At 37.0% G+C, this 25,596-nt stretch overlaps 2 protein-coding genes across 6 annotated transcripts in view; one reads left to right on the top strand and one right to left on the bottom strand.

Moving 5' to 3' along the window:
* The window catches only part of LOC128865025 (unconventional myosin ID), a 42,394-nt gene that overhangs the window by 5,955 nt on the left and 10,843 nt on the right, over positions 1–25,596 (bottom strand). For 4 of the 5 annotated variants that reach the window (XM_054104893.1, XM_054104890.1, XM_054104891.1 and 1 more), the window contains exons 3-7: positions 8,616–8,918; positions 8,324–8,543; positions 7,620–7,845; positions 7,160–7,543; positions 7,012–7,091 (exon numbers count right to left, since the gene is read on the bottom strand). In XM_054104893.1, the coding sequence (XP_053960868.1) occupies positions 7,012–7,091; positions 7,160–7,543; positions 7,620–7,845; positions 8,324–8,543; positions 8,616–8,918 (1,213 nt within the window). Of the gene's footprint in view, positions 1–7,011; positions 7,092–7,159; positions 7,544–7,619; positions 7,846–8,323; positions 8,544–8,615; positions 8,919–8,975; positions 9,050–25,596 lie in introns of all 5 variants that reach the window. The other variant, XM_054104894.1, reaches the window with a different exon arrangement.
* LOC128865027 (tigger transposable element-derived protein 6-like) lies at positions 17,303–18,030 on the top strand. The gene is made up of 2 exons (XM_054104896.1): positions 17,303–17,739; positions 17,797–18,030. Exons 1-2 carry the CDS (start codon positions 17,319–17,321, stop codon positions 18,021–18,023), a joined length of 648 nt encoding a protein of 215 aa, XP_053960871.1. The 5' UTR covers positions 17,303–17,318; the 3' UTR covers positions 18,024–18,030.

Genomic DNA, 25,596 nt, shown 5'->3' with positions numbered 1-25,596 from the left:
AAAGCTAAAGCTCTAGTTATCAGGGTATTGGACAGAGCTGGTATTTATTCGAGATTTTCGGGCTTCTGAAAAATTTGAGCAACTAAACAAAAATTGTCAAAATTATTTGTCAGCATTTCTTCGACTATCCAGCATTTTAGCACTGTGTGCTAGTAATTTTTAAAACTTAAAAAACTGGTGGCGAAAAGACAGAATAATCAAAACAAGCATCGCTCGAATTACTCAAAAAAACTCTTTATACTCGAGTTAACGTTCGAATACCTTCGAGTAATTAGCATCGGAAAGGTGTGCGGGTACTGGTTGTTCATATACCCTATATACGTAAGTATGTGTACATATTCTGACTATTTGACTAATTCGGTTCTAACAAACTGCATTGCATTTATAATATATTCATATATTCACATATAGGGGTTTCACATATTCGACTACATGTATGGGGAATGTTTATGCTACTACAACAACCACAGACTGTCTACATATCTAATTCCATTATGTTAGATTGCCAAAATTATTATATATGAAAAAAATTTAAAACCTTCACAGAAATTTTCTGCTTTAATTTTGCGTGGCTACTAAAACGAATTAAGTGAAAAATATTGAATGTAACGTAAGTACCGATAGATAATTCATTTAATAACTAATAATTAATATGAGTTTCTTTCGAAAATGGGTTGGACGTAGCGTTGCATATTTCAGGAGCGAAGGTTTATTGTAAATCTTCGAAAAAAAAAAATCGCACAAATGTATCACTGAGTCACTTGGATGGTCCAAACATTTTGTTGTAAGTCCCTTAAGCCCAAAAAATTCAAAAAAACGACGTGTGGGCAAAAAGAAAACGATTGCACTACTGATAATTTTATTGGGACTCTTGCTAAGAGGGATCCTTTTAAGTCATCAAATCCTATTGCAGCTGAAATCAACAACGTCAGCGAAAACTGAGGGGTACAACACGAACCTGTCAGGCAGAATAGCTCGTAAGGATCCTCTGTTGAAACAAACACATTTAAGAAAGAGGAAAAGTATTGTTCACAAGCATAAGCCATGGTGTGGACTAGTGGGTATGGAAAAATGGTATAACACACTTTGGAGTAATGAAACAAAAATGAACAGTCAAGCACGGTGGCGGCAACATAAAGATTTGGGGTTGCTCTCTTGGTATGGAGTAAGGCCTATTCAATTCATAACCAGTAAAATAGACACTCTTATTTACAAAGACATACTTGACGAAGTAATTCTACCATTTTCTGAAGAGAATTTGTCACTTCGGTGGATTGGTATTCAAGATAAGGACCAAAACTCCACTCAATGTTTGCAAAATAATGTTAAAGTTATGCATTGGTCCCTTGTCATGTCGGTCTCCTTGCCGCGGGGATGAGGCTTAAGTGGCGAGTTAACCCCATGCTATGGAGATTAACTTACCACGAACTAAGAGGGCAGCTCCATATAGGAATTGGGTATCCACACATCCGCGGAACGGCGGAATTGGTGGCCACCCAAGTACTATGTGGAGAGTACCGTACCGACAACCTGACAGGAGGTATAAAATGCATTTCATCGCAATGTGGAGGTTAACAAAGGATCTCTCTGCACGAGGTAACCCACTTTCGGAAAATCCTCCCGTCGAGCAGTCGACGGCTCGGGCATCGGATGTGCAGGCCCGAACCCCACATTCCCCTATGACCGGAACTGACACCCAGGGTTCCGGAGGAAGCGCACTACTAGTGGTGAAACATGGCACATTGGCTATGCCAATGGAGAGCCGAGTGAGTGTTAGCGATATACCGTCGTCGAAACGATCTGAAGCAACTGAACAAGTTGTGGAGGATGTGGAGATGGCGAACCATCTCTCAGTAGACTCAGACGGATCTCTGGTACCGAGTAAGTCTTTGACAACGGTTAAACCTGGTGTGAATCAGGTAAGTACCGGTAAAAAGACCGAAGTTATTGGAGAGTCGAACGCAGGTGTTGGTCTAACCGCAAGGCAGATCAAACGAAGAAGACAGAAGGCGAGGCAAGCCGAAGCACTAGCTAAGGCAAGCACTCAAGCTCCGTCAACTTCGACACCTGTAACGGAAACGGGAAAGCGTGGCAGAACAGAGGATTCCTCTGTAGCGCTGCGCTCTTCCGGAAACGAAACGGGAAGAGGAGAAAGGCAAAGAAGAGGAAAGTCGAGAAACGGAATTCGGAAATGCCTGCATCCTCGACCCAATCCAAGGCAGATAAACCTTTGCCTGACAAGGCAGAGGCTAAGGGACCTCAAATGTCGAATGACACTCTTCCGTCAACGTCTGGCGAATCATTCGCGAGAATGGCAGCAAAGGCAATGACGGTGGAGATACATACCGACAAACAAGATGGTATACTGTCCAAAGGGCAACAAGACTATCTTGACAGCTATCTTTGGAAAGCTATCGGTGAGTCGAAAGACGCGCCGACTTTCGAGGGGAAAAGCGTGGTGGACGGCATCGTAAAGGTGCACTGTTCCAATGCTTTTTCCCGAGAATGGCTCGAAAAAGCGATAGCAAAGATTCCAGCCTGCGAAAACAGCAAGTTTATTCTTGTTGAGAGTAGCAAAGAAAGGCTGGTACGAGCGAGTGTCTGGATTCCGGGTCCTTCCTGTAATTCAGCAGAACTCCTCAAACGCATCAGTGTTCAGAATAAGGATCTTGACACGACTCTCTGGAGAGTATACTCGTGCATCAGGCAGAAATCCGCTACCACTTCGGAGGCGGGTTCCCACCTGGTACTGGGTATCGATCTTGAGTCCCTCAAGGTTTTTAAGTCGAAGTACGGGTGCCGTCCTCACCTACATCTGGGGCGGATCCACTTCCGTGTCCAGGATAAGGTGGAGGACAAAACGTAAATATACTCAGTCTCATGACTGAAGTAATATTTACACAGATAAATCTGCAGCATAGCAAAGCGTCTACGGCTCTCTTGTGCCGTAGGCATGCAAAACTGCAAACAAACCCACACATAATACTTATACAAGAACCATGGGTATGTCACAAGCGTATCTGTGGTCTAGGTGCTATGCCGTGGGGACAACTACTTCATTGTGAAGGGAATGTGAGACCGCGAGAAGTGGGAACAGTGTCGAAGCTATCGTAGTTTCGGTCAAGTACGCAGAATCCAATAATCTGGGGCTAATAGTGGGCTGTGATGCAAATTTACAGAACATTGTGTGGGGAAGCAGTAAATGCAACCCCAGAGGTCTCAAGTTACTGGATTTTATCCTGTCATCCGATTTGGTCATTCAAAACACTGATAACAAACCAACTTTTGTGAACAGAAGGAGACAAGAGGTGATGGATTTAACACTTACCAATAGGTCAGTTGGAAATCAAATCAACCGATGGCGAGTTTTGGAAGAGGACTCTCTTTCTGATCATCGCCTTATCGAATTCCGACTGGGAATTGACACAATATCAATACCTTCCGGTAGGAATCCTCGAAATGTGGACTGGGACAGGTATGGTGAGCTTGTAACAGAGCGATTACCAGGCCTGAAAACACTCAAATCAGCAGAAATGATTGAAGATGCTACTAAGAAATTAGAAGGTACTTTAATCAATTGCTTTGAGGAACTGTGTCCACTCAGGCAAAGCAGACAGGGGAAAGCGGTTCCTTGGTGGAACCTTGAACTGTCGAAGCTTCGTGTACGGTCCAGGAAACTTCTTAATAAGGCCTTGAAGACCAAAACAGAAGAGGACTGGGCTAATCATCGGCTTACACAGAGAGAATATAAGAAAAAAGTACGGCAAGCCAATCTAGAATCCTATAGAAATTTCTGCAGTAACGTCGAAGAAATGAGGGAAACAGCGAGACTTTGTAAGGTCCTTCATTTAGACCGCTCAGTAAGGCTGGATTCCATTCGAAAACCTGATGGTTCATACACCATTTCCAAATCGGGAACGTTTAATGCTCTACTCGAAACTCATTTTCCGGGTAGTAGAACTCTCTCTGAAGTTGAGAGTGGCATGAACAATAACGGTAGCAACGGTGGAACCTCTAGGTACAGCTGGTATATTGCTAGTCGGATAGTGACAAGGGAATCGATAAGGTTTTCCTTATCTTCCTTTGAGAACTTTAAGTCCCCTGGACCTGACGGAATATATCCAGCAATGACCAAAAAAGGAGGAGACAGGCTGATTGAGGCCCTGAAAAGGATCTTCACAGCCTGTCTTGCATTTGGTTATATACCATCCCAATGGCGACGCGTAAGAATAGTATTTATTCCAAAACCAGGAAAAGATGACTATTCTCTAGCAAAAAGTTTTAGACCAATCAGTTTCACATTGTTCATGTTGAAAAGTCTGGAGCGAGTGGTGGAGAAACATATTCGAGTGGGGGTATTGCCGAGAAGTCCACTTAGTAGAAATCAACACGCTTACCAGAGTGGAAAATCATGTGAATCAGCCTTACACGATCTTGTTAGCAAGATTGAAGCCGGGCTGGAAGCTGACGAATACACAATGGGCGTGTTCGTGGACATTGAGGGGGCTTTTGATAAAGCCACTTTCGGCTCGATATGTTCTTCTGCCGAACGACACGGAGTTAATCAAACCATTATAAAATGGATATATTCCATGCTCTCTGAGAGGCTGTTAACCGCTGGTGGGAGCAGTGACGAACAAATCACAGTCAGGGCCTAGCAAGGGTGTTCCCAAGGGGGTGTTCTTTCTCCGCTGCTGTGGTGTTTTGTCGTAGACTCTCTATTAGTGGAGATGCAGGAACTCGGTTTTCATGTCCAAGCATATGCGGACGACGTCTGTGCGCTAACATCAGATAAATCCTTAAGGAGGCTTTGCACGAAAGTGCAGAGGATCCTTGACAAAATCGATGACTGGTGCATGAGACAAGGTCTTTCCGTTAACCCGAACAAAACAACCATAATCTTGTTTACGAGAAAACGGAAATTGGATAGACTTAGTCTTCCAACACTGAAAGGTGTGACACTTGGTCTTTCCAACGAAGTTAAATATCTAGGAGTAATCTTGGATAAGAAGCTGACTTGGGAGACACACGTTTCACTGAAGGTGAATCGTGCATTGAAGATTTTTCAGCAATGCCGTAGAGCCTTTGGCAAAACTTGGGGTCTGAAACCTGCTGTGGTCCTATGGATATACACAGCACTTATCAGACCAATCATCACTTACGCTTCTGTGGTCTGGTGGACGGAGCATGGTTAAGTCCACAATCCGGGAACTATACAGGCTGCAAAGAAGTGTATGTTTATGCATCACGGGTGCCACGAGTACAACCTCTGGTGATGCCCTAAATGCTATGATTGATTTGCTCCCCCTGGATCTTAAGATACAACAGGAAGCAATAAAAACAATGTGTAGACTCCATAAATATGGTTTCTGGCACGAAGATGGAACTTCGGGACACAGAGAAATCTTTAAGTTGCTGTCGGAGCAGTATCCACTGTTTTTGGCACCTGATACCCACAGTTTCATGTGGAAGGAAATTTGATGTCAGATTTCCATTGCGTGAGCAATGGAGCAATCCAGAATGCATGCAGGGAGGTTTGACGGATATTTTCTTTACCGATGGGTCCAAGACTGAAATAGGGTCTGGAGCCGGATGATACTTAAACGATAGTAATAAGTATCACTATGCTATGAGGGGAATGGCAACTGTTTTCCAAAAAGAAGTCTTTGCCATCCTAAAAGTAGCCGAATGGATAATCGAGAGGAGATGGAGCGGGAAACAGATTGGAGTCTTCAGTGACGGTCAGGCTGCATTGAAGGCCCTGGAGAACGCGAAGCAAACCTCAAAGATTGTTCAAGAATGTAAGAAGAAGCTTAATTCTGTCGCAAGACAAAACAGGCTTGTACTTATATGGGTTCCGGGACACTCCGGTGTTCAAGGAAACGAAATTTCTGACGAATTGGCCAACCGTGGATCAGCGGTGCCCCCACAGGGGCCAGAGCCAATAATCGAAATCAGTCCCGCAGGAATCAAGAATTGGATCAACGATTATGTAGGCAATCTACATAAAGAGCGATGGTCCGGTCTGGAACGCTGCAGAACTGCAAAGTGTTTTGTGACAAGTCCGAACAGAAAACTGTCAAACTTTCTACTAAAACTTAGAAGGAAAGACATTCGGTTGATGGTCGGCATCATTACAGGACACAACCCATGGGGTCAGCATATGACCACCATTGGAATCATCGAGGACCCGGTATGCCTGTCATGCTTGGAGGAGGCGGATAGCACTGAGCACTTTCTCTGTGAGTGTCCTGCCTTTGCTAGAGCGCGACTACGAGTATTGGGTTCCGATGTCATGAGAATGAGTAATATTCGTTCTCTAAAACTGGAGGATATTTACAGATTTGCCATAGAATCTGGAAAATTCTCACAGGACTAACTATCTCTATCTAATATATGTCTCTATTCTTTCCTATCTTTTTCTCTGATACTTTTCTGCCTCCCTCCTTGACTATCTACCCCCTTTCCAGAGCTTTAAATACAATGGGCTCTTTAGCCTGAGTGTTTTAGGAGCCACAAAATCTCTTGGTGCTCCTTGGCTCGACCTTTCAAATTCAATTCAAATTCTATGCATTGGTCAGGCCAGTCACCCGACCTAAACCTCATCGAAAACTTTCCTCTCCCACACAAACCTGCCGCAGGATATTGAATTCTATGTTAAATCGAATACAAAAAGTCATTGACAACCATGGTGGACCCAGTGTTTATTGATTAAAATCCGATAATTTAAACAGCATTTTCAATAAAATCACTAAATTATTTTTATACAATATCTGTTTCTTTTTCGTACCTATTTCAACAGCCACATGAATATTTCATTTTTCTTTCTATTGTCACTAGTTTAAGTTTTAAAAGATCTTCCAATTATTTTTTATATACATATTTTATTAATCAATCTGCTATGCTATTGATAAATCAATTTGAAACAATTGAAGTCTGCTATATGTATCTTTAATGTCGATATCAAATCTGAAGTTAAAGGAAATCTCAATATAATGCAATTTACTTTACCTTATTATTGAAATAGACGATATTGGTCCATTCAATTCCTTCTCGTTGATACTCTTCCTGCTCCTGTTTTAATACCAGCTCTAATAAATAAATAATAAACCGAAGAAATACTAAAATGCTGTCATGTTCTTTTGCTTCCAATACTTACCAATAAACAACTGTTGTAACTTTTCATTGCAATAATTTATACAAAATTGCTCAAAGCTATTGCTGTCAAAAATTTCAAATCCATAAATGTCTAAAACGCCAATCACTGAGTTGAAGCGCGCCTGAGTCTTCGAACCGCGAAACAAAATTGCACGATTTATGCGTTCTATGATCCAAGTAAATAGACGATCATAAATGGCTTTAGCCAAGGCATCCTTGCCATACTCAGCTTGGGTGTCATTATGCTCCTTTTGCATAACGGTTCCGCCAGCAGCAATAACTCGAGTTGTCAAAGAATTAGACAACTCGTTCTCTGTCACTTGCAATAACTTAGCTGCAGATTGTAAATGCGATTTGTTACTGATAACCAGATCATCTTCAATCGCTAAAAATAAAACAAAATTTAAGGAAAGGTTCGAGTTTAAAGTGTTCTTTTTTAAATTTTTCACACCAGTGCATACATTGGAATTCAATGTTGCCCAAATGAAGAACAGCTGCAATAGTACGCCAAATAGTTTGCACTTCTTCAGTAGAGAATCCAAGCGTCTTGAAAGCATTATTTGTGCCTTTGTAGTCTGCTTTTTCAGAGAGTTCGTCGATACTGCCTTGATTCATATAATGGTATCTGGTGGGATCTTTGACGAGATCAAATTGCCGCAATTCATTATCGCTAGCACCTCGCAGAAGCTATAACGAAATGAGAAAAGCGTTTGACTATCAGGCCTATCGCGAAATTCATATGAAGAAATTTCAACGAGAAATTTCATTTATTTATTTACAGGTATTAGAAAAAATGTACCGGATTGTTTTAGGTTAGAGATAGTTGTTGTTGTTGTAGCAGAAATATTCCCCATACATATACAGGACACGCTGCTGAAGTGACAGTCCTTCGCTGGATATAAATCCGGGTCGTTCCGGTTACGTAGAACCGTGTGGGAACGCTTAGTTTTGCTTACTTCGACTAAATACATTCCATAAGTTAGAGTTACAAGAATATATTCTTTTAATTTCACTGGGAAAGTACTTCATATGAATTTCGGAACATCCATGTATTTGCAATTTAGGTATCATGCAAATATGACTATTCTTCACTTCTTTTTTGCAAGTTTCGAATAGGGAAATGAACATTTTGCATCGACATAAACTCTAATTTGTTTTTTCTTACCTGGTAGAAACTGTGAAAATTTCTCTCACCCGCTTGTTGTTGCACAACACGGGATTTTTCCAACAAATAATTAGTGATAATGCCGCCTACTGGATCCCCTTTATAGTCGAACTCAATGTCCATGTATTTTCCAAATCGACTTGAATTGTCATTCCGATTCGTTTTTGCATTTCCAAATGTTTCCAGGATTGAATTGCTTTGTATTAGCACGTTCTTCACCCTAAACATTTTTACTTTTAATAAAGTCTGAATATTTATGTTTGCTTCAGTACCATAAAATTAATATACTTGCCTCTCGATCTCGTTCTGACCATGGATATTTGTAACGGCCGCAATATATTTCATAATAATTTTTGACGCTTCAGTTTTACCCGCACCGGACTCTCCCGATATCAAGATACAAGTGTCTTGATGTCTTTGTTTTAAAATTTTGTATGCTGCATCGGCTATAGCGAAAATGTGTGGCGGATTCTCAAACAGTTCCCGGCCTTTATATATCTTAATCGTATCGGGGCCGTAAATATTCATCTGGCGGTATGGATTAATAGATACACAGACTTCACCGATATATGTATAAATAGAACCAGCTTGAAATCTGTAACGGCAAAAAATTGGCTATTTAAGAATTATATAAAAATATTGTTGTACTAACTTTTGTTTTCATTTTGGAGTTTAGTGAATATTATTTGATGGTTCATTCCAAGAGCATAGCTTAATAAGTTCAGCCTGAAGAACAAGGGAATCATCAAAGCGTTTAATAACAGAGTAAATATTTAAATCATCAGCGTGAATTGACTTAGCAGATTATATATAAGCTTCGATGATATTCATACATAAAAATAATGGACACAAAATACTGCCATTGAAAGAAGACAGAATGAAACCCAAATTCAGCATCCTTAGCAAGTACATTTTTTTGCGAGCTACTATGCTTTAGAAAAGTTCGTATAGATAGTAACCAGACTGGAGAGAATTATAGGGCGGTGCTGTTCGTAGTACCGCTACTTTGCCGTCAGTGAATCTGACGAAATCGCGTGTATTGGACGTCACATTTGCGCAATTCATTCGTGTGTTGTTTGTGTAATTTCTTCTTTTTCTTGTATTCTTGTTCGCGCGTCTCTGATGGACGCCATCTTGTATTCTATCATTCTTAAATAGTAAAGACTTTATAGCCATTTTAGATTAACTAAAAGCAATCATCAGAAAAAGCTGCCAGACTAATTAGCGTAGGCCTACCTGTGACAAAATCATGTTGATTCAAACAAATTAAGTACCTTATCACTTTTATTCCCACTTTCGAAGGTTGCAGTGATTGATGTCAATTTCTAACACAAAGCAGAAAATACTAGAATTTAAAACACCAGAATTTGAGGAAGAAAATTCACATATTATCAGGAAAATCATCATTAACCACAAATTTTGAGGAGAAAAAAACAATATTGGAGATATTTAAACTTTTTCTTAGTTTAATGCAGCGCAAAAAATTTTTTGGATTACACTTGATATTGCATTAAAAGTCAGTTCACAGTCCTTATACTTAGGACTTGTTTAAGTTGTTAAAACATATTTGTTAATTAATTCATTGCTCATGTCGGATAGCATCACTTGTAATAAATTCGCCTGACTGCTAAGAGTTAAATCCCATTAAGAAGTTAAAATAAATTAAAGTAATAAGTTCAATCAAATATTAAAATAAACGTGTCAAATGAAAATAGATTTAAGAAAGTTTAGTTTTTATAATTTATTTTTTTTTTATATTTTATTTTATAATTTTTAAAATTTTGTTAACAATATATTTAACTTATTGCCAATTTTTTGCGAGTTTTTTAGAAAGTATAGTTCAAATATAATATACTAGGTCGTCCAATACGTTTTACGAATTCATAGATTTCAGCCATTGTCAAAATGCTCTTTTGACACGGTACATTGTCCTGATGAAGAAAAATTGCTTTCGTTTGCAAAGTGGGTCTTTTTTGCGAATTTTTTGCTTGAGCTAAAAGGTTACAGTAATATTCAAAATATATTGTTTTACCAGTTTGCAAGTAATCCATATCCTAAATTCCTTTCGCATCCCAAAATACTGATGTTAACACCTTCTTGGTCTATTTCTGGACACGAACCAGGTTCTCACCTCTCTTTGGCCTCCAGCTATATATATATAATTGGCGCTTACACCCTTTTTGGGTGTTTGGCCGAGCTCCTCTTCCCATTTGTGGCGTGCGCCTTCATGTTGCTCAGCAAATGGAGGGACCTACAATTTTAAGCCAACTCCGAATTTTTTTAAGACGAGATTTTTTTTATTAGAACATTTTTTTCGACATTTTGGGGTTTCATGGAGATTCTAACCTATGTCTTCTGTATGGTAGTAACGCACCAACTCATTTGGCGGCCACCTCTTGTTTACATCTCCTAATAAAAACATTAAAATATCATTTTGTCAAACTTCAAAGTCGTTACTGCGCAACGACATAATCTTTTTATTCCATCATGTCCTATATATACAGTCACACAGAAAACTATACGTGCCTCCATAAAAATGTAGTTATAGACAAACTGCTTATTTCTAATCGATGATATCTTTGTATTTATATTTGAAACGAAATATCTGTTAAAATAAGCAGCAAATTGTCCCGTTAGTCTCGCGTACGCTTCGTACTTTCATATGAAACGCATATGAAAACGAAGGAAAGTCGCGGTGAAGTGCGAGAGCAAATAATAAGATTAAGAAAAGAAGGGCATTATATGAATTCTATCGCTAAAGCTTTTGGCCGTGCTAAGTCAACAATGCAAACAATATCAAAAACAAAAACTTTTTTGAGACACCAAAAATGTTGTGGAATCCGAAAACAACAGCCGTAGATATTCGGAATACATTGAAAACCGGCCACAATATTAATGCTCATGCCAAAATATAAAAGTTTTTCGAGAGAAAACGAGTATAAAAGCCAAGTGCCGAGAAAGCCATTTATAAACGAAATTAAGAAAAAAATGGCTGGAATTCGCATTACAGTACGCTGACAAATCGACTAATTTTTGGCGAATGTTGTTAAGTGATGAGAGTAAATACACTCGACTTCGCAAAAGCATTTGATAAAATTGGAGTTCACGCTATAATAGATCAACTGCTCCAGTGGAAACTCGGGCCGCGAATTTGCAACTATATAAGAAACTTTATGACCCATAGGAAAATTAAAGTCAGATTAGACAATGTCCTTTCCTAAACTTATCCACTTCAAAACGGAATACCGCAAGGCTCACCCCTTTCAATAATTATATTCCTAATAGCATACAACAAGCTTTGTGCCACAATTTCCTTTTATAAAGAAGTCTCTTTCTGCGCTTACGCAGATGATTTCAATCTTTTAGTGAAACAAAAAAAGGATAAAAATGTTAGAATTAATCTAAATAATTTATTTGGAACATTAACTCCTGGTGTAACTACTCTGGTGCTTCACTCTCGGTACAAAAATGGAAACACTTACATATATGCCGTAAAAAAGAGTGCTCGCCCTCTGTCCACTGCAACAACAACCAAATAAACAAAATAGATACTTTAAGAATACAGGAGTCACTTTTAACAACCACTATAATTGGAATTCACACATAGCACTTCTACAACAAGACCTTTCACAGCGCCTTAATATCATCAAGTGCCTCTCTAGCTACAAATTCAATTGCAACTCAGTAACACTTATACAGGGTCCGCCATATAACTTTACGGAATTAAAAATGCTATAAAAAAGAAACTACTCAATATTTTTCCAAACTGTTTTTTTTATTTTGAAGTACAAACCTTCCGGTTAATGATGGAACACAACTTCATTCATATGGCTGCCTCGGCTAGCCATGCACCATCCCATACGATCGATCCAATTTTTCAACACATTTTCGATTTTATGCGGCTGTATTTCAGCTATGACATCGCGTATGTTGGTCTTCAGTGCATCAATTGTTGCTGGTTTGTTGGCATAACACTGGTCTTTGACAGCAGCAATATTTTCGGATGTACGCACGGTTTTTGGTCGGTCACGCGTTGGTTTGTCAATAAGCAACCCAGTTTCTCTTACTTTTTTCGCAAAGTAACGCACATACGCTTCATTCGGTGCTTTTCTTCTTCCCATTGCCGTACGTAATTTTCGTACACATTCTGCAACATTACCATGATTTTCAAAGTAATGTCGCAATATTTCCCAGCGTTCTTTGAGCGTATACACAACCATTTTCGTTCAGCGGAAGAATAAAACTAATTTTCTGTCAAATCAGATGACAGCTAAGTGTTACCATTCTTCAAATAATACCTAGTTCAAATCCGTAACGATAGATGGCGGGTCCTATACAAGTAACGAAAGCGCTCTTGATATCAAGAATTGATTTCGGTCTCTTTCTATATGGTTTCGCACCTAAATCTGCTCTTAATAAGTTAAGAACTATTCTGAATGCGGCTATAAGAACCGCACTAGGAGCATTTAGAACGTCCCCGATTAATAATATGCTTTTTGAAGCTAACATTCCCTCAATAGAAGCGAAAAGGGACTATATCACAAATAAATTAAATAAAGTGCTTATGAACAGCTATGATGCCCCTCTCTTCAAAATTGCTCAAACCTACAAAAAAAAATAGGCCATCTAAAAGAGTCCCCTCAGCAGTTAGAAGAGCAGTCCTCAACAGCAAAAAACTTAACCTTCCATATCTACCACTAAAACCTATTCTAACCCACATCCCCCCATGGCGTTTCCAGAAAGCAATAGTTAACTCTGAGCTCCGAAAGTATAAACAATTCGAAACACCAGCTAACATATATATCAACAAGCTCTTGCACACATACAAAATGATCTCAGGGATTACACCTTCATATACACAGACGGCTCCCAAAGCAATAATATGATCGGATTTGGCGTAACTACCGAAAATGAAAACTTAATAGTATCCAACCTAGCTGCATACAGTACAGTCTACTCTGCTGAATTAATTGCTATCATGTCGGCTGTTAATATAATTAGAAATAAAAAAGGTAAATTTGCAATTTGCAATTTGCTCCGATTCACTTTCATCTCTCGATGCCATATCCACTATCGAAAACAATGATTACTATCCCAGTTCTACCCGTAGTATTTTACAAACAAAATACCTAAATATTTTACTGATATGGTCCCCGGGCCATGCCCTTATAAAGAGTAACGAATTTGCTGATAGCACAGCTAAATACGCCACCATAGGTCCTGTATTAACAACTACTAATCTAAATGTTAATGATATAGCTGAATTTCTCAAGAAAAAAATCATAAAACAATATAAATCTGAGACTTGACAAAAATGCTCAACTTGGTACAAAGCGCAAAATGTTAAAAAGCTTGGTTTAAGCAACCTCCTAAAACACGCTAACCTTTCACTTTCTAGAATGGACCTTGTTAAACTCACGCTAGTACGTCTGAGCCATTCAAAATTAACCCATAATCACCTTATCGACAGCAATACCCCCAGAACATGTCAGTTTTGTAACTCCACCCCGATATCCATTAATCACGTTATGTCCGAATGTTATGCCTTCAACTCACTAAGAAAAAATATATTCCATAACTCCGATCCCATTCAATGTATTTTCAACCCCACAATCGATAATATTAAAAAAATTATAGCTTTCTTAAAAATATCAAAATTATATTGCGAAATTTAAACAAACATGTCGAATAAATATATTATATCTCCTAATTTATAATGAAATTCTAAACGACGCACAAGCACTTAGTATTAAGCATTAATTAAGCACTAATTTTACATCATAAGAAGAAGCTGAAGGCCTTAGCAGCCATAGCTTTCCTAACTAGGCTTATAATTTTAATTATAAGCTTCAGTTTGTAATAATAATAATAATAATAACAAGGCCAAGCGTTAGCATGTGGCGAATAGATGAAGGAACTACGTTATAATGAGTTAAAACAGTTTAATAAAGTATAACCATACTCGCTTGCGGCGAATCTTGCTCGATAACTTTGTTGCTGCTTTCACATGCAAATTTTTCGTCAAGTGAGCCGAGCAGAGGCATATAATTTATTCGGTTATAGTGGTAAACAGAAAATATGGCACAAAGTGAATGAAGCGCTTCAACAGAAAAACTGTATCCCAACTATGAAACATGACAGAGGTTATTTCCAACAAAATCCGAAGCACACATCCTCTATATTAAAGGAATGGTGGCTTTATAACGTGGCAAAACATTTCCTTTTGCCACCATAACCACCGGACCTCAACCCTATAGAACATTAATGGCACGAATTAGAACGCCGGATACGCAAAAGAAACCAAGAAATAAAGGATGGTCCGAACCGTGAATACAACCAAATAACACCGAAACCACAAAAAAATAGTTTTTCACATGCAAAATCGGTTACTGCCATTAACTTTAAGCAGAGGCAAAGGGGGGCCCAACTAGACACTAACTAAACTATTTGTATTTATTATAATTAGATTTCAATCTTTTCTTTTATCGAGTACGTATACTTTTCTGTGCTGTGAATTGAATATTTCCATTTTTCATATTTCAACTTTAAATTTTACTTTCGAAATAAATATTTGTGTTCTTTAGCATTTCGTTGGTGTACTGAGTTGTTTTTAAATAAGACCAATTACACTAGTCTACAAGGAAAAGTATCCGAAATAATTTAAACTAATATCTGCTTCTCTGTCCATGCAAAATTCGGATTGATAACTAAAATTAATTTATTAGTTTGAGTTTTCGAGATATCCTAACCTAAAAGTACAAAAAACCCCATTTTTGCCCATATTTGAGGTTATGTAGCCTTGCAAATGTTTTCTTTCACCAAAATTAAAGGATGGCATCTTTAAATACAATCCTTCTTTTTTCAAATGGCGTTTTGTTTGCTCAAATATCATTTTTTTTCGCAGAGATATCGCATTTTGAAATTTTCATGTTTCGAAATTTTCCTACACCTGAAAATCGATTAAGATAACATAGACATGATATAGTCGCTTACTAATTTTCTTGGGTTTGAGGGCCTGAAATATATGGATTAATAGTATGTAAATTTGGAGTTTGTGGGAAAGCCTGCTTGCGGTTATGTGGGTTAGCCTGCTCGCGATATGATAGGGGTGGTTTCTAGGGGTTAGGGCTGTGTGTGACTCGGTACCCAAAGGTTAGATAGTGTAGGGATGTGGTGAGTCAGCACACTTATGGTGTGAGACAAAATTTTAAGAAAAATAAGACTCAATTCAAGAAAATTAGTAATCGAATATATCATGTCTATGTTATCTTAATCGATTTTCAGGTGTAGGAAAATTTCGAAACATGAAAATTTCAAAATGCGATATCTCTGCGAAAAAAAATGATATTTGAGCAAACAAAACGCCATTTGAAAAAAGAAGGATTGTATTTAAAGATGCCATCCTTTAATTTTGGTGAAAGAAAACATCTGCAAGGCTACATAACCTCAAATATGGGCAAAAATGGGGTTTTTTGCACTTTTAGGTTAGGATATCTCGAAAACTCAAACTAATAGAGCAATTCTGAGGCCAGATTTGGATTCAGCGCATCATAGACCTTCGGAAATATATAGTCTGGTTTCTGGGTCTGAATGTTGGTTAAATTTTGTCGGCCTGTGTTATCTTCTGAACGCATTATTTTTGAGGGGTACGTAAAGTTTTCTGTATGAATTTATGTACTACTAGCAAACCCGGCCCCCTTCGCTGGGCACACTAAAATAGAATAGATATGGTTTAGAACAGAAAATACAGTCGAACTTCTCTACAGTGAACTTCCATATAATGAAGCTCTCCTTATAATGAACTGGTTTCGAAGACACTGCTTTTTCGTTCTACTTTCGGTGTATTTTTGTCTCCTTATAATGAATTTCTATATAGTGAAGTTTTCTATATAATGAACAAATTTTACAGCTGGAAATTCAAGCGTCCTAAGTTTTTGTCTCCATACAGTGAATTTTTTCAAAAGTTTTCTGTTGCAAAAAATTACAGTTAGATGTGGACAAACTGTAATGAGGGGAATCCCAAAATTAAAACAGAAAGAGCTGAGCTATTACAGTTTTATTCAGTGATTGAAGTTAAAATGACGCATCGAAGCAGCATTTCGGTTGAAAAAAAGTTATTAATGATTAACAAAGTTAATGAAGGAAAGAAAAAAAAAAAGATATTCCCAATGAATTCGGAGCTCTTCCCTGCACTTTATCAAATATTTTAAAAAATAAGGAAGTGATTTTAAAAAATGCGGAGGATTTGGCAGTAAATACCAAACGCAAAAGACTTCGACCTTGTCATTTTGAGGATGTTGACGAAGCAATGCTGAAATGGTTACTCGTTGCACGTGGTAAGAATCTCCCTTTATCTGGACCATTATTGAAGCAAAAGGCCAAAGATTTTGCGGAAGCACTAGGACACCACGAATTTGCGGCAAGTACAGGTTGGTTAGACAAGTTCAAAATTCGGCATGGCGTTATTCAAAAGATATTATGTGGGGAAAGTGCTGACGCCAACATAGAAAACCGTGATGAATGGGTAACGAACGTCTTACCGAAATTAATTGAAAATTACAACATTAACGACATTTTTAATGCCGACGAGACTGCTTTGTTTTTCAAATGCTTGCCAACTAAAACACTGGCATTCAAAAATGAAAAATGCTTTGGTGGGAAGCAAAGCAAGGAGAGAATAACTGTCCTGGTGGGAAGCAATATGACTGGATCAGTAAAGCTAAAATTGCTGGTAATCGGAAAGGCCAAAAATCCGAGGTGCTTCAAGGGAATAAAATCTTTAGGTGTCGATTATGAGTTTAACAAAAAAGCATGGATGACCAGTGAGATTTTTACGAAATGGATTGTAAAACTCGACAAAAAATTTTGTGATCAAAACAGAAAGGTTTTGTTTTTTGTTGATAACTGTACTGCCCACCCTAAAGATGTAAGAGACAAGTTGAGAAACATTTATCTCGCTTATTTTCCTCCCAACATGACTTCGTTACTTCAACCAATGGACCAAGGCATTATCTACAACATGAAACAACATTACAGAAAACGAATTTTAACGAATATATTGACTCAAGTGGATGAGGGAAATTCTGTTATGGCCATAGACTTGCTGCAAGCAGTTCGAAATCTTAGCAATGTATGGAATGTCTATGTTAAACCAGAAACAATTGCCAACTGTTTTAAAAAGGCTGGATTTTCAAAAGATGCCATGCAGATTACATTTGAGCATTGGGATGAAGAGGACCTTCTTTCAATATCAGATTTGGCTGCTTTACAGTCTTCATTTAAAAAAGTAGCAAATATCGAAGCATCGTTTGATGACTACGTAAATGTTGATAATGGTGTGCAGACTTGGGACAACCCATCCGAAGAAGATATTCTCAGCAGCATTTTTGAAAGTCGCGGAGTTCCAGCTGAACCTGGTAAGCATTTATCTTTTTATAGTCAAACAAAAATTTAATATGTAAATATTATTTCAGATAACGATGAACACGATTTGACCGTTGAAGAATTGGCAGAAACTGAGGAGGCATTACCTACGTTGATACAAGCTGCTTCATCCATTAGCGTAATTAGAACCTTTGTGGAAATGAGGAGTGACGTGCCGATTAATGTTTTCAACTCTCTACATGATTTGGAAGCTTTTATTGAAAATGAAAAATGGAAGATTGTAATTCAAACCAAACTCACTGATTATTTTAAATAAAATTACATAAAAAATCAATGTTTCTCTATAATGAAGTTTCTATATAGTGAAGTGATTTTCAGGTCCCGTGCGAATTCACTATATGGAAGTTCGACTGTATATGGTTTTCATATTATTTATTTCTTTATTCTTTATTCAAGCGCTTTGGCATAAACAATATGTTTTGTTTTTCTATTTGTTTTTGAGTAAATATAAGATATAAATTGAAAGTCAGGAAAAAAGAAGATTGTTTTTAAATTTCAAATCAACGCATATGAATAAACAATGTCTTTTTTCCTGATCATCCATGAATTTTTCGTTTCAATTTATATGTTTTATTAAGCATTGGAGCTTTTTTAACCATTATCCATTTATATTTTTCAAAAAAAAAAAAACGAAAAAAATTTTTTTTTCCACGAACACATAATTTCATTCGGATTTCACATTAAATTCTCAAATTTCGTAAGAAATTATTCACTGTTCCAAAATCCACTCCAAAAAACTTCACAAACAATTTTTACATGTTGCACTTACGTTTTTTCCTTATGGCATCCAAATCAGAAAGAAATATTGACACATATCCTTACAACCAAACTTTACGAAACCCATTTTCAATACTTACTTAACAATGTGCCTAAGTTTGGTTTAATTCGGTTCAAAGACACGGCGGGTCCACGTTTTGGCATATATTTCGAGACCCTAGTCATCAATAGGTATGAAAATGACCCCGTATTAAAGCACTTATCAACAGCTTTCATTTGATACCCATATTGTACATACACAACCAAAGGTTACCCGGGTCCACGTTTTGACCTATATCTCGAGACCCCAGTCACGGAACGGCATGAAAAATACTGTGTACTAAGGCATTCACCAACAGCTTCAATTTGATATCCATATTGTACAAACACATTCTAGGGTCCACGTTTTGGTCTCTATCTCGAGACCCTAGTAACGGAGTGGCATGAAAAATACTCTGGACTAAAGCATTCACCAACAGCTTCCATTTGATACCCATATTGTACATACACATCCAAAGGTTACCCGGGTCCACGTTTTGACCTATATCTCGAGACCCTATCTACCAATAGGTATCCAAACTATACGGAAACCATCTTCAATACCTCCTTAACAATGTGTGTAAGTTTGGTTTAATTCGGTTCAAAGACACGGCGGGTCCACGTTTTGGCATATATTTCCAGACCCTAGTCATCAATAGGTATGAAAATTATCCCGTATTAAAGCACTTATCAACAGCTTTCATTTGATATCCATATTGTACAAACACATTCTATGGTCCACGTTTTGGTCTCTATCTCGAGACCCTAGTCACGGAGCGGATGGAAATACTCTGAACTAAAGCATTCACCAACAGCTTCCATTTGATACCCATATTGTACATACACATCCGAAGGTTACCCGGGTCCACGTTTTGACCTATATCTCGAGACCCTATCTACCAATAGGTATCCAAACTATACGGAAACCATCTTCAATACCTCCTTAACAATGTGTGTAAGTTTGGTTTAATTCGGTTCAAAGACACGGCGGGTCCACGTTTTGGCATATATTTCCAGACCCTAGTCATCAATAGGTATGAAAATTACCCCGTATTAAAGCACTTATCAACAGCTTTCATTTGATACCCATATTGTACATACACAACCAAAGGTTACCCGGGTCCACGTTTTGACCTATATCTCGAGCCCCAGTCACGGAGCGGCATGAAAAATACATTCACCAACAGCTTCCATTTGATATCCATATTGTACAAACACATTCTAGGGTCCACGCGTTGGTCTCTATCTCGAGACCCTAGTCACGGAGCGGCATGAAAAATACTCTGAACTAAAGCATTCACCAACAGCTTCCATTTGATACCCATATTGTACATACATATCCAAAGGTTACCCGGGTCCACGTTTTGACCTATATCTCGAGACCCTATCTACCAATAGGTATCCAAACTATACGGAAACCATCTTCAATACCTCCTTAACAATGTGTGTAAGTTTGGTTTAATTCGGTTCAAAGACACGGCGGGTCCACGTTTTGGCATATATTTCCAGACCCTAGTCATCAATAGGTATGAAAATTACCCCGTATTAAAGCACTTATCAACAGCTTTCATTTGATACCCATATTGTACATACACAACCAAAGGTTACCCGGGTCCACGTTTTGACCTATATCTCGAGACCCCAGTCACGGAGCGGCATGAAAAATACTCTGTACTAAAGCATTCACCAACAGCTTCAATTTGATATCCATATTGTACAAACACATTCTAGGGTCCACGTTTTGGTCTCTATCTCGAGACCCTAGTCACGGAGCGGCATGAAAAATACTCTGAACTAAAGCATTCACCAACAGCTTCCATTTGATACCCATATTGTACATACACATCCGAAGGTTACCCGGGTCCCCGTTTTGACCTACATCTCGAGCCCTATCCACCAATAGGTATCCAAACTATACGGAAACCATCTTCAATACCTTCTTAACAATGTGTGTAAGTTTGGTTTAATTCGGTGCAGACACGGCCGGTTAGCGAACACACACAAAAAGTTGACTTTATTTTATATATAAGATTTTTTTCAGTTTGTGTCCGAAAAATCCAAATATCTTACGGAACCCTATTTTTTTTCCAAAATAAAATGTAATCCATGTTACTCTTGGATAATGTAGTTTTCGAATGGTGAAAGAAATTTTTAAAATCGGTCCAGTAGTTTTTGAGCCTATTCGTTACAACCAAACAAACAAACAAACAAAGTTTTCCTCTTTATAATATTAAGTATAGATATGTATGTATATGTACATATATACTTATTTCAAATTTCCAAAAGATAATATTTGTACGTAGGTACATACGTGTTGGTAAATTGCTTTTAAAAACATCTGATCATACTTAGGAATTACAAAGTTATTTATTAGATCAAGAGCTCAGATTTTAAATCATTTGTCATCAGTTTGCCGATGAGTCAACATTCATATGTTTAATTAAAATTATCACATATTCGCAAATATACGCGACTGCAAAAAAACCTTATCGCTTTTTAAATAATATTAAATTCACATGTTAGAAACACCTAAGTTTCACATAAAAGTTCCCACTCCCTCCATCTTGAACTTTTCTTTTAACTAGCATCGAAATTATATAGCCAACAAAAAAATTGTAAACAAAGTCAAATTGATGACTAAGTTCTGTAATATAGCAACAAACCTTGTCAGAAAACCGCTCCTTTGCTAGAGTCGCAGTGTTCGTATTCCCCGTTCCCTCATCTTTTTTAAACATAATACAAATGTGACGCTGACGTCATTCTGTTATTTGTGTATACGCATAGCAAGCTAAGCATTTCGAATGCATTAGTTGACATAGAGTTGCCATTGATATTCGCTTGAAAGTTTTATTTTGTAGATTTAAAATTTGGATAATACGTTTCTGAAATTTAACATTCATCGAATGGAGATGGATAAGTATTTAATTAAAAATCAGAATTGATGCGTAAATAGGCATATTTGCTTACAACCAAGTTTAGTTTCTATATGTTAAAAAAAAATGTTAAAACGGAAGTAAAGAGTGGAGCTTATTAAATACGGATATGTGCGCTGTAATTGTAATAAGGTTAAGAGGTCCACATAAAGTAAAAACAGTGTTATAACTGCATCACACACGCATATATGTGTACGTATATGTACATGCATGTATAATAAAACGCCACAAATGAATCATGAAGCAATTTATTTTCTAATGTATGTATGTATTTATATATGTACATATAAGTTCATATGTACAGCTATGGATAGAGAAATAGCGCATTTCCCCTTAATAACATATAGCGATGATTATTTTTACTGGATGTCCTAGTAAGACAAGTATTTTTGCACAAATATATTCTTTTATTTCAGTATTATCAAAAAAAAAACGCAAAATAAATAAAAATCCAGTATCTACAATCAGAAAGAGCTCACAAAATCGGAATTTTATCAAAGTTAGTTCAAATTGGTATTATTTCTGTTTGTTAATTACTTGTCGGGTTTTTTAAAAACTGTTTCACACCTGTGAGGTAAACTTTCTATTAACTTTCTCCAAAGGAATGTAGTTCCACGCTTGCTATACTCTTCGCATAGTTCATCGGTATTTAAAAATTTGTTTCCTCAATCTTATATAATTTTTTTCACCACCAGCCAGGAGTCGTTATCATGCTTGAATAACCAGTTAAGTGGCATTGCTTTTGTTTACAATGAAAAAAATTCATCCCATCAAAACCAATCATATTAATTTTAGTTTCGCCCGTAAAAGTATTCTTTTTCAGAACTTAATGTATTTGTTTCTACGGGCATTGGCGAAAGACAAACGTGCTTGATATATATTTTTTTCTTTCGACAGTATCGGCATTTTTCTGCTAGCACGCTCATACAATTCATTTTTATTTTTGCTTGATATATTCTGTCTATATTCCTCATTGATTTCCAGCGTTATCGCTCGAAAGAGGGCTTAAAAGCTTCACGCTAACTTTTCTTAACGATGACTTTTCCTTGCTGAATTAGACTTTCGCGTAGGCGTCTTTTGAACTTTATTTCTTCAGCAGATTTTTTTCTGTACTAATACATTGATGACATTGTATACCATTTTACGTGAACAACTCATTATTTTTGCAATTTTGGTTTCCTTTGTACCTCTTTCGTACATGACCCAAATAATGTATTTCTTTTCAAATGAGCAGTGGGGCGGGCCCTTTTCCCATTTTCGGGTAAAACGATTTTAAAGGAAACAATTATATTTCTCTGCCCATAGCTGTATGTATGTATAAATACATAATTTTATGTTCGGTACAAATTTTGCAATTTAATTAAGCTACGGTATCCTTGGAAACCGGTGTCGCAATATTACGATAACTTTACCTAGACGTTGTCTGTGCAAGCTCATAGTGTTGCTTCCGAGAGCACCGATTGTTATATGACGGCCACATAACGGTGATGAATAGTTTCACATTTTTTACGGTGAGCGGCAAGCGTTAACATCCTCACCATCGTAGTTGGCAGGCAAATACACTAAAATCTGGCAACATCCCCGGCATGAGTCTTAAAAATCTGTCTTCCGCCCGAACGATATTTTTTATTTTCCGCTGATTACTCACCTTTCAAAAACACTCGTACTAATAGGGTTATGTTCAGATCATCCATTCTACACCGAAGTTTATTTAATTTTTTTATTGAATTAAAGAAGAAAACTTTTAAACATTATTTTAACCTATCACCATAAAAATACGGCCCTCTACTCTCTAAAAAACCGTAACTTTAGCTCATATCTAAATAACAATGCAAGACAAGGCAAACATTAATCATAATAATAAAAAAGTAAGGTATGTGGATAATAGAAAGTTCTAATAATTAGTTTCGCTTAAAAAACAATTAGTTAAAAAATTATGAGCAATGAAAGAAGACCACCGACATAAATTCGCGCAACAAGCTGAAAAACTCTGGTATGCTTCATAACATAAGATTTTGTAACGAAATCGAACGCTTAACTACTAATAGCTTTAATTAATAGTTTAAAATTAATTGGCGAAGGTTAATGAAGGAAAATAAGTCAAAACTACAATTTGCATACCATATAATACAGAAATTAATGAAGTCCAGAAGCCTTAAAAATTTAATAATTTAAATGATGTTTGTGTGAAATTAAAATCTTATCAATACAATTTCAATTGGATAAGATAGTGAAATAGTTATGGAAAATTTTATTCCTAAGAAGTATATCAAAAGTACTTGCCATTGAAATTACACTTTTGGTATGAAAACGAAACATGATAAGATTGCATACATGGGACTAACTTTAGAATTTTTTATTGGCCATATATTTCTATTTACGAAGCTTATAAAACAAAAATCGAACAAAATACCTCACAATCTAAGGTAGAACTTGTAGTTTCAAGGCGCAAGCGATGAGGGAATAATCCCCAGCGCACAGTGGTCTGCTGTCAAAATGTTATGGTTTGCATTTTCGCATTTGTTGATTCCAACTATGGGACGCGTTCTTCGTCCTACTAAAGGTAAATTTAAAAAGTAGTTTCCTTTAAAAAAGACTTAAATTTGTAATACGGCAATCACTTGACAGAATTGACACCTAGAATGGACATTAGCCAATTTATCAGCTAACTCGTTCCCTGTAATACCACAATGTCCAGTAACCCAAATAAGACTAACTTTGTTGTGTTTTGCAACACTGTTCAGTTTTGTCTTATGATCACCGACAAACTTCGAAGAGCAGCGTGGGTTAGCAAGGGCTTTCAGTGCAGCTTGACTGTCACTACAAATTCCAATACTGTTGCCCCGCCACTTTTTCTCAATAAGCCAGTACGCCACATTCAAGATGGCATAGACTTCCGTAAGGAATACCGTGGCCATCTGTCCTGTGGCATTAAACTAAGTTATTTTAATCAAACTGGGTAAATACATCTACATATATACAATAAGTACAAAAGATATATACAATAAGTATAACAAGATATATGTATATATATATATATATATATATAATTGGCGTGTACACCCTACAGTTTTAAGCCGACTTTTTCATGACAGAAATACACTCGGAGGTTTGCCATTGCCTGCCGACGGGCGACCGCTATTAGAAAAACGTTTTTTTTTTCTTAATTTTGGTGTTTCACCGAGATTCGAACCGACGTTCTCTCTGTGAATTGCGAATGGTAGTCACGCACCAACCCATTCGGCTACGGCGGCCGCCAATAACAAGAGATACGATGAGGTTTAATCTCTTCTCCGAATTATATATATATTCATTTTTTATTATTTATAATCAGAGAAAAAAGTTGAAACATATACCAATGGATAGCATATATGGAGACGGTTTGCCCACTGTATAAAAATAGATACATAAGTGAATAAGTGCAGGTAAAATTAATCACACTATTTTACCTATATTAAGTATATTAAAAGTTGATGAAACAACGGGAAACTTATATATTGTGAAACAATAATATTATTAATTTGATTCAGAAATTATGATGGTCAAGGATTAATCAATGATTGTTTTTTATTATGGTTTTTCAAAAAAAATAATTTTTTTTTCCGTAATACATGAAATTAAATGTATTCAATTCATGAATAAAAAAATTCTAATATTTGAAATACACAAATATAGGATCGCGTAATACAGGTAAAATGGGATATTTTTCACATTTAATTTTACTAGATCTATTCACATATATCATGTAAAAAGTTTCAACATAAGCTATCCATTTATATACATATGTTCCAACTTTTTTTTATGACTATAAATACTAAACAAAGGTATGACTAAATTTTGCTCTCCGTATTTATATAACGTCGAATAACGTCGAAATAACGACGTATGGGCGATCCTAGTATATATAATTAGCGCCTACACCCTTTTTGGCTGTTTGGCAAAGCTCCTTCTCCTATTTGTGGTGTACGTCTTGATGATGTTCCACAAATGCAGGGACCTACAGTTGTAAGCCGACTCCGCATGGCAAATGCTTTTTTATGAGGAGCTTTTTCAAAGCAGAAATACACTCGAGGGTCTACTATTGCCAGAGGGGCGACCGCT

The sequence above is a fragment of the Anastrepha ludens genome, chromosome 5 (genome assembly GCF_028408465.1).
Source record: "Anastrepha ludens isolate Willacy chromosome 5, idAnaLude1.1, whole genome shotgun sequence".
Classification (NCBI taxonomy): Eukaryota; Metazoa; Arthropoda; class Insecta; order Diptera; family Tephritidae; genus Anastrepha; species Anastrepha ludens.
The sequence above is the reverse complement of the archived record's forward strand: the minus strand, read 5'-3'. Positions and strand labels throughout refer to the sequence as shown.

Bases quoted from the DNA above. Each gene is read 5' to 3' on its own strand.
- LOC128865027 (XM_054104896.1), top strand. From the start codon at position 17,319: ATGGACCAAGGCATTATCTACAACATGAAACAACATTACAGAAAACGA. The intron at 17,740-17,796 runs GTAAGCATTTAT...ATATTATTTCAG, and splicing joins CGGAGTTCCAGCTGAACCTG to ATAACGATGAACACGATTTG.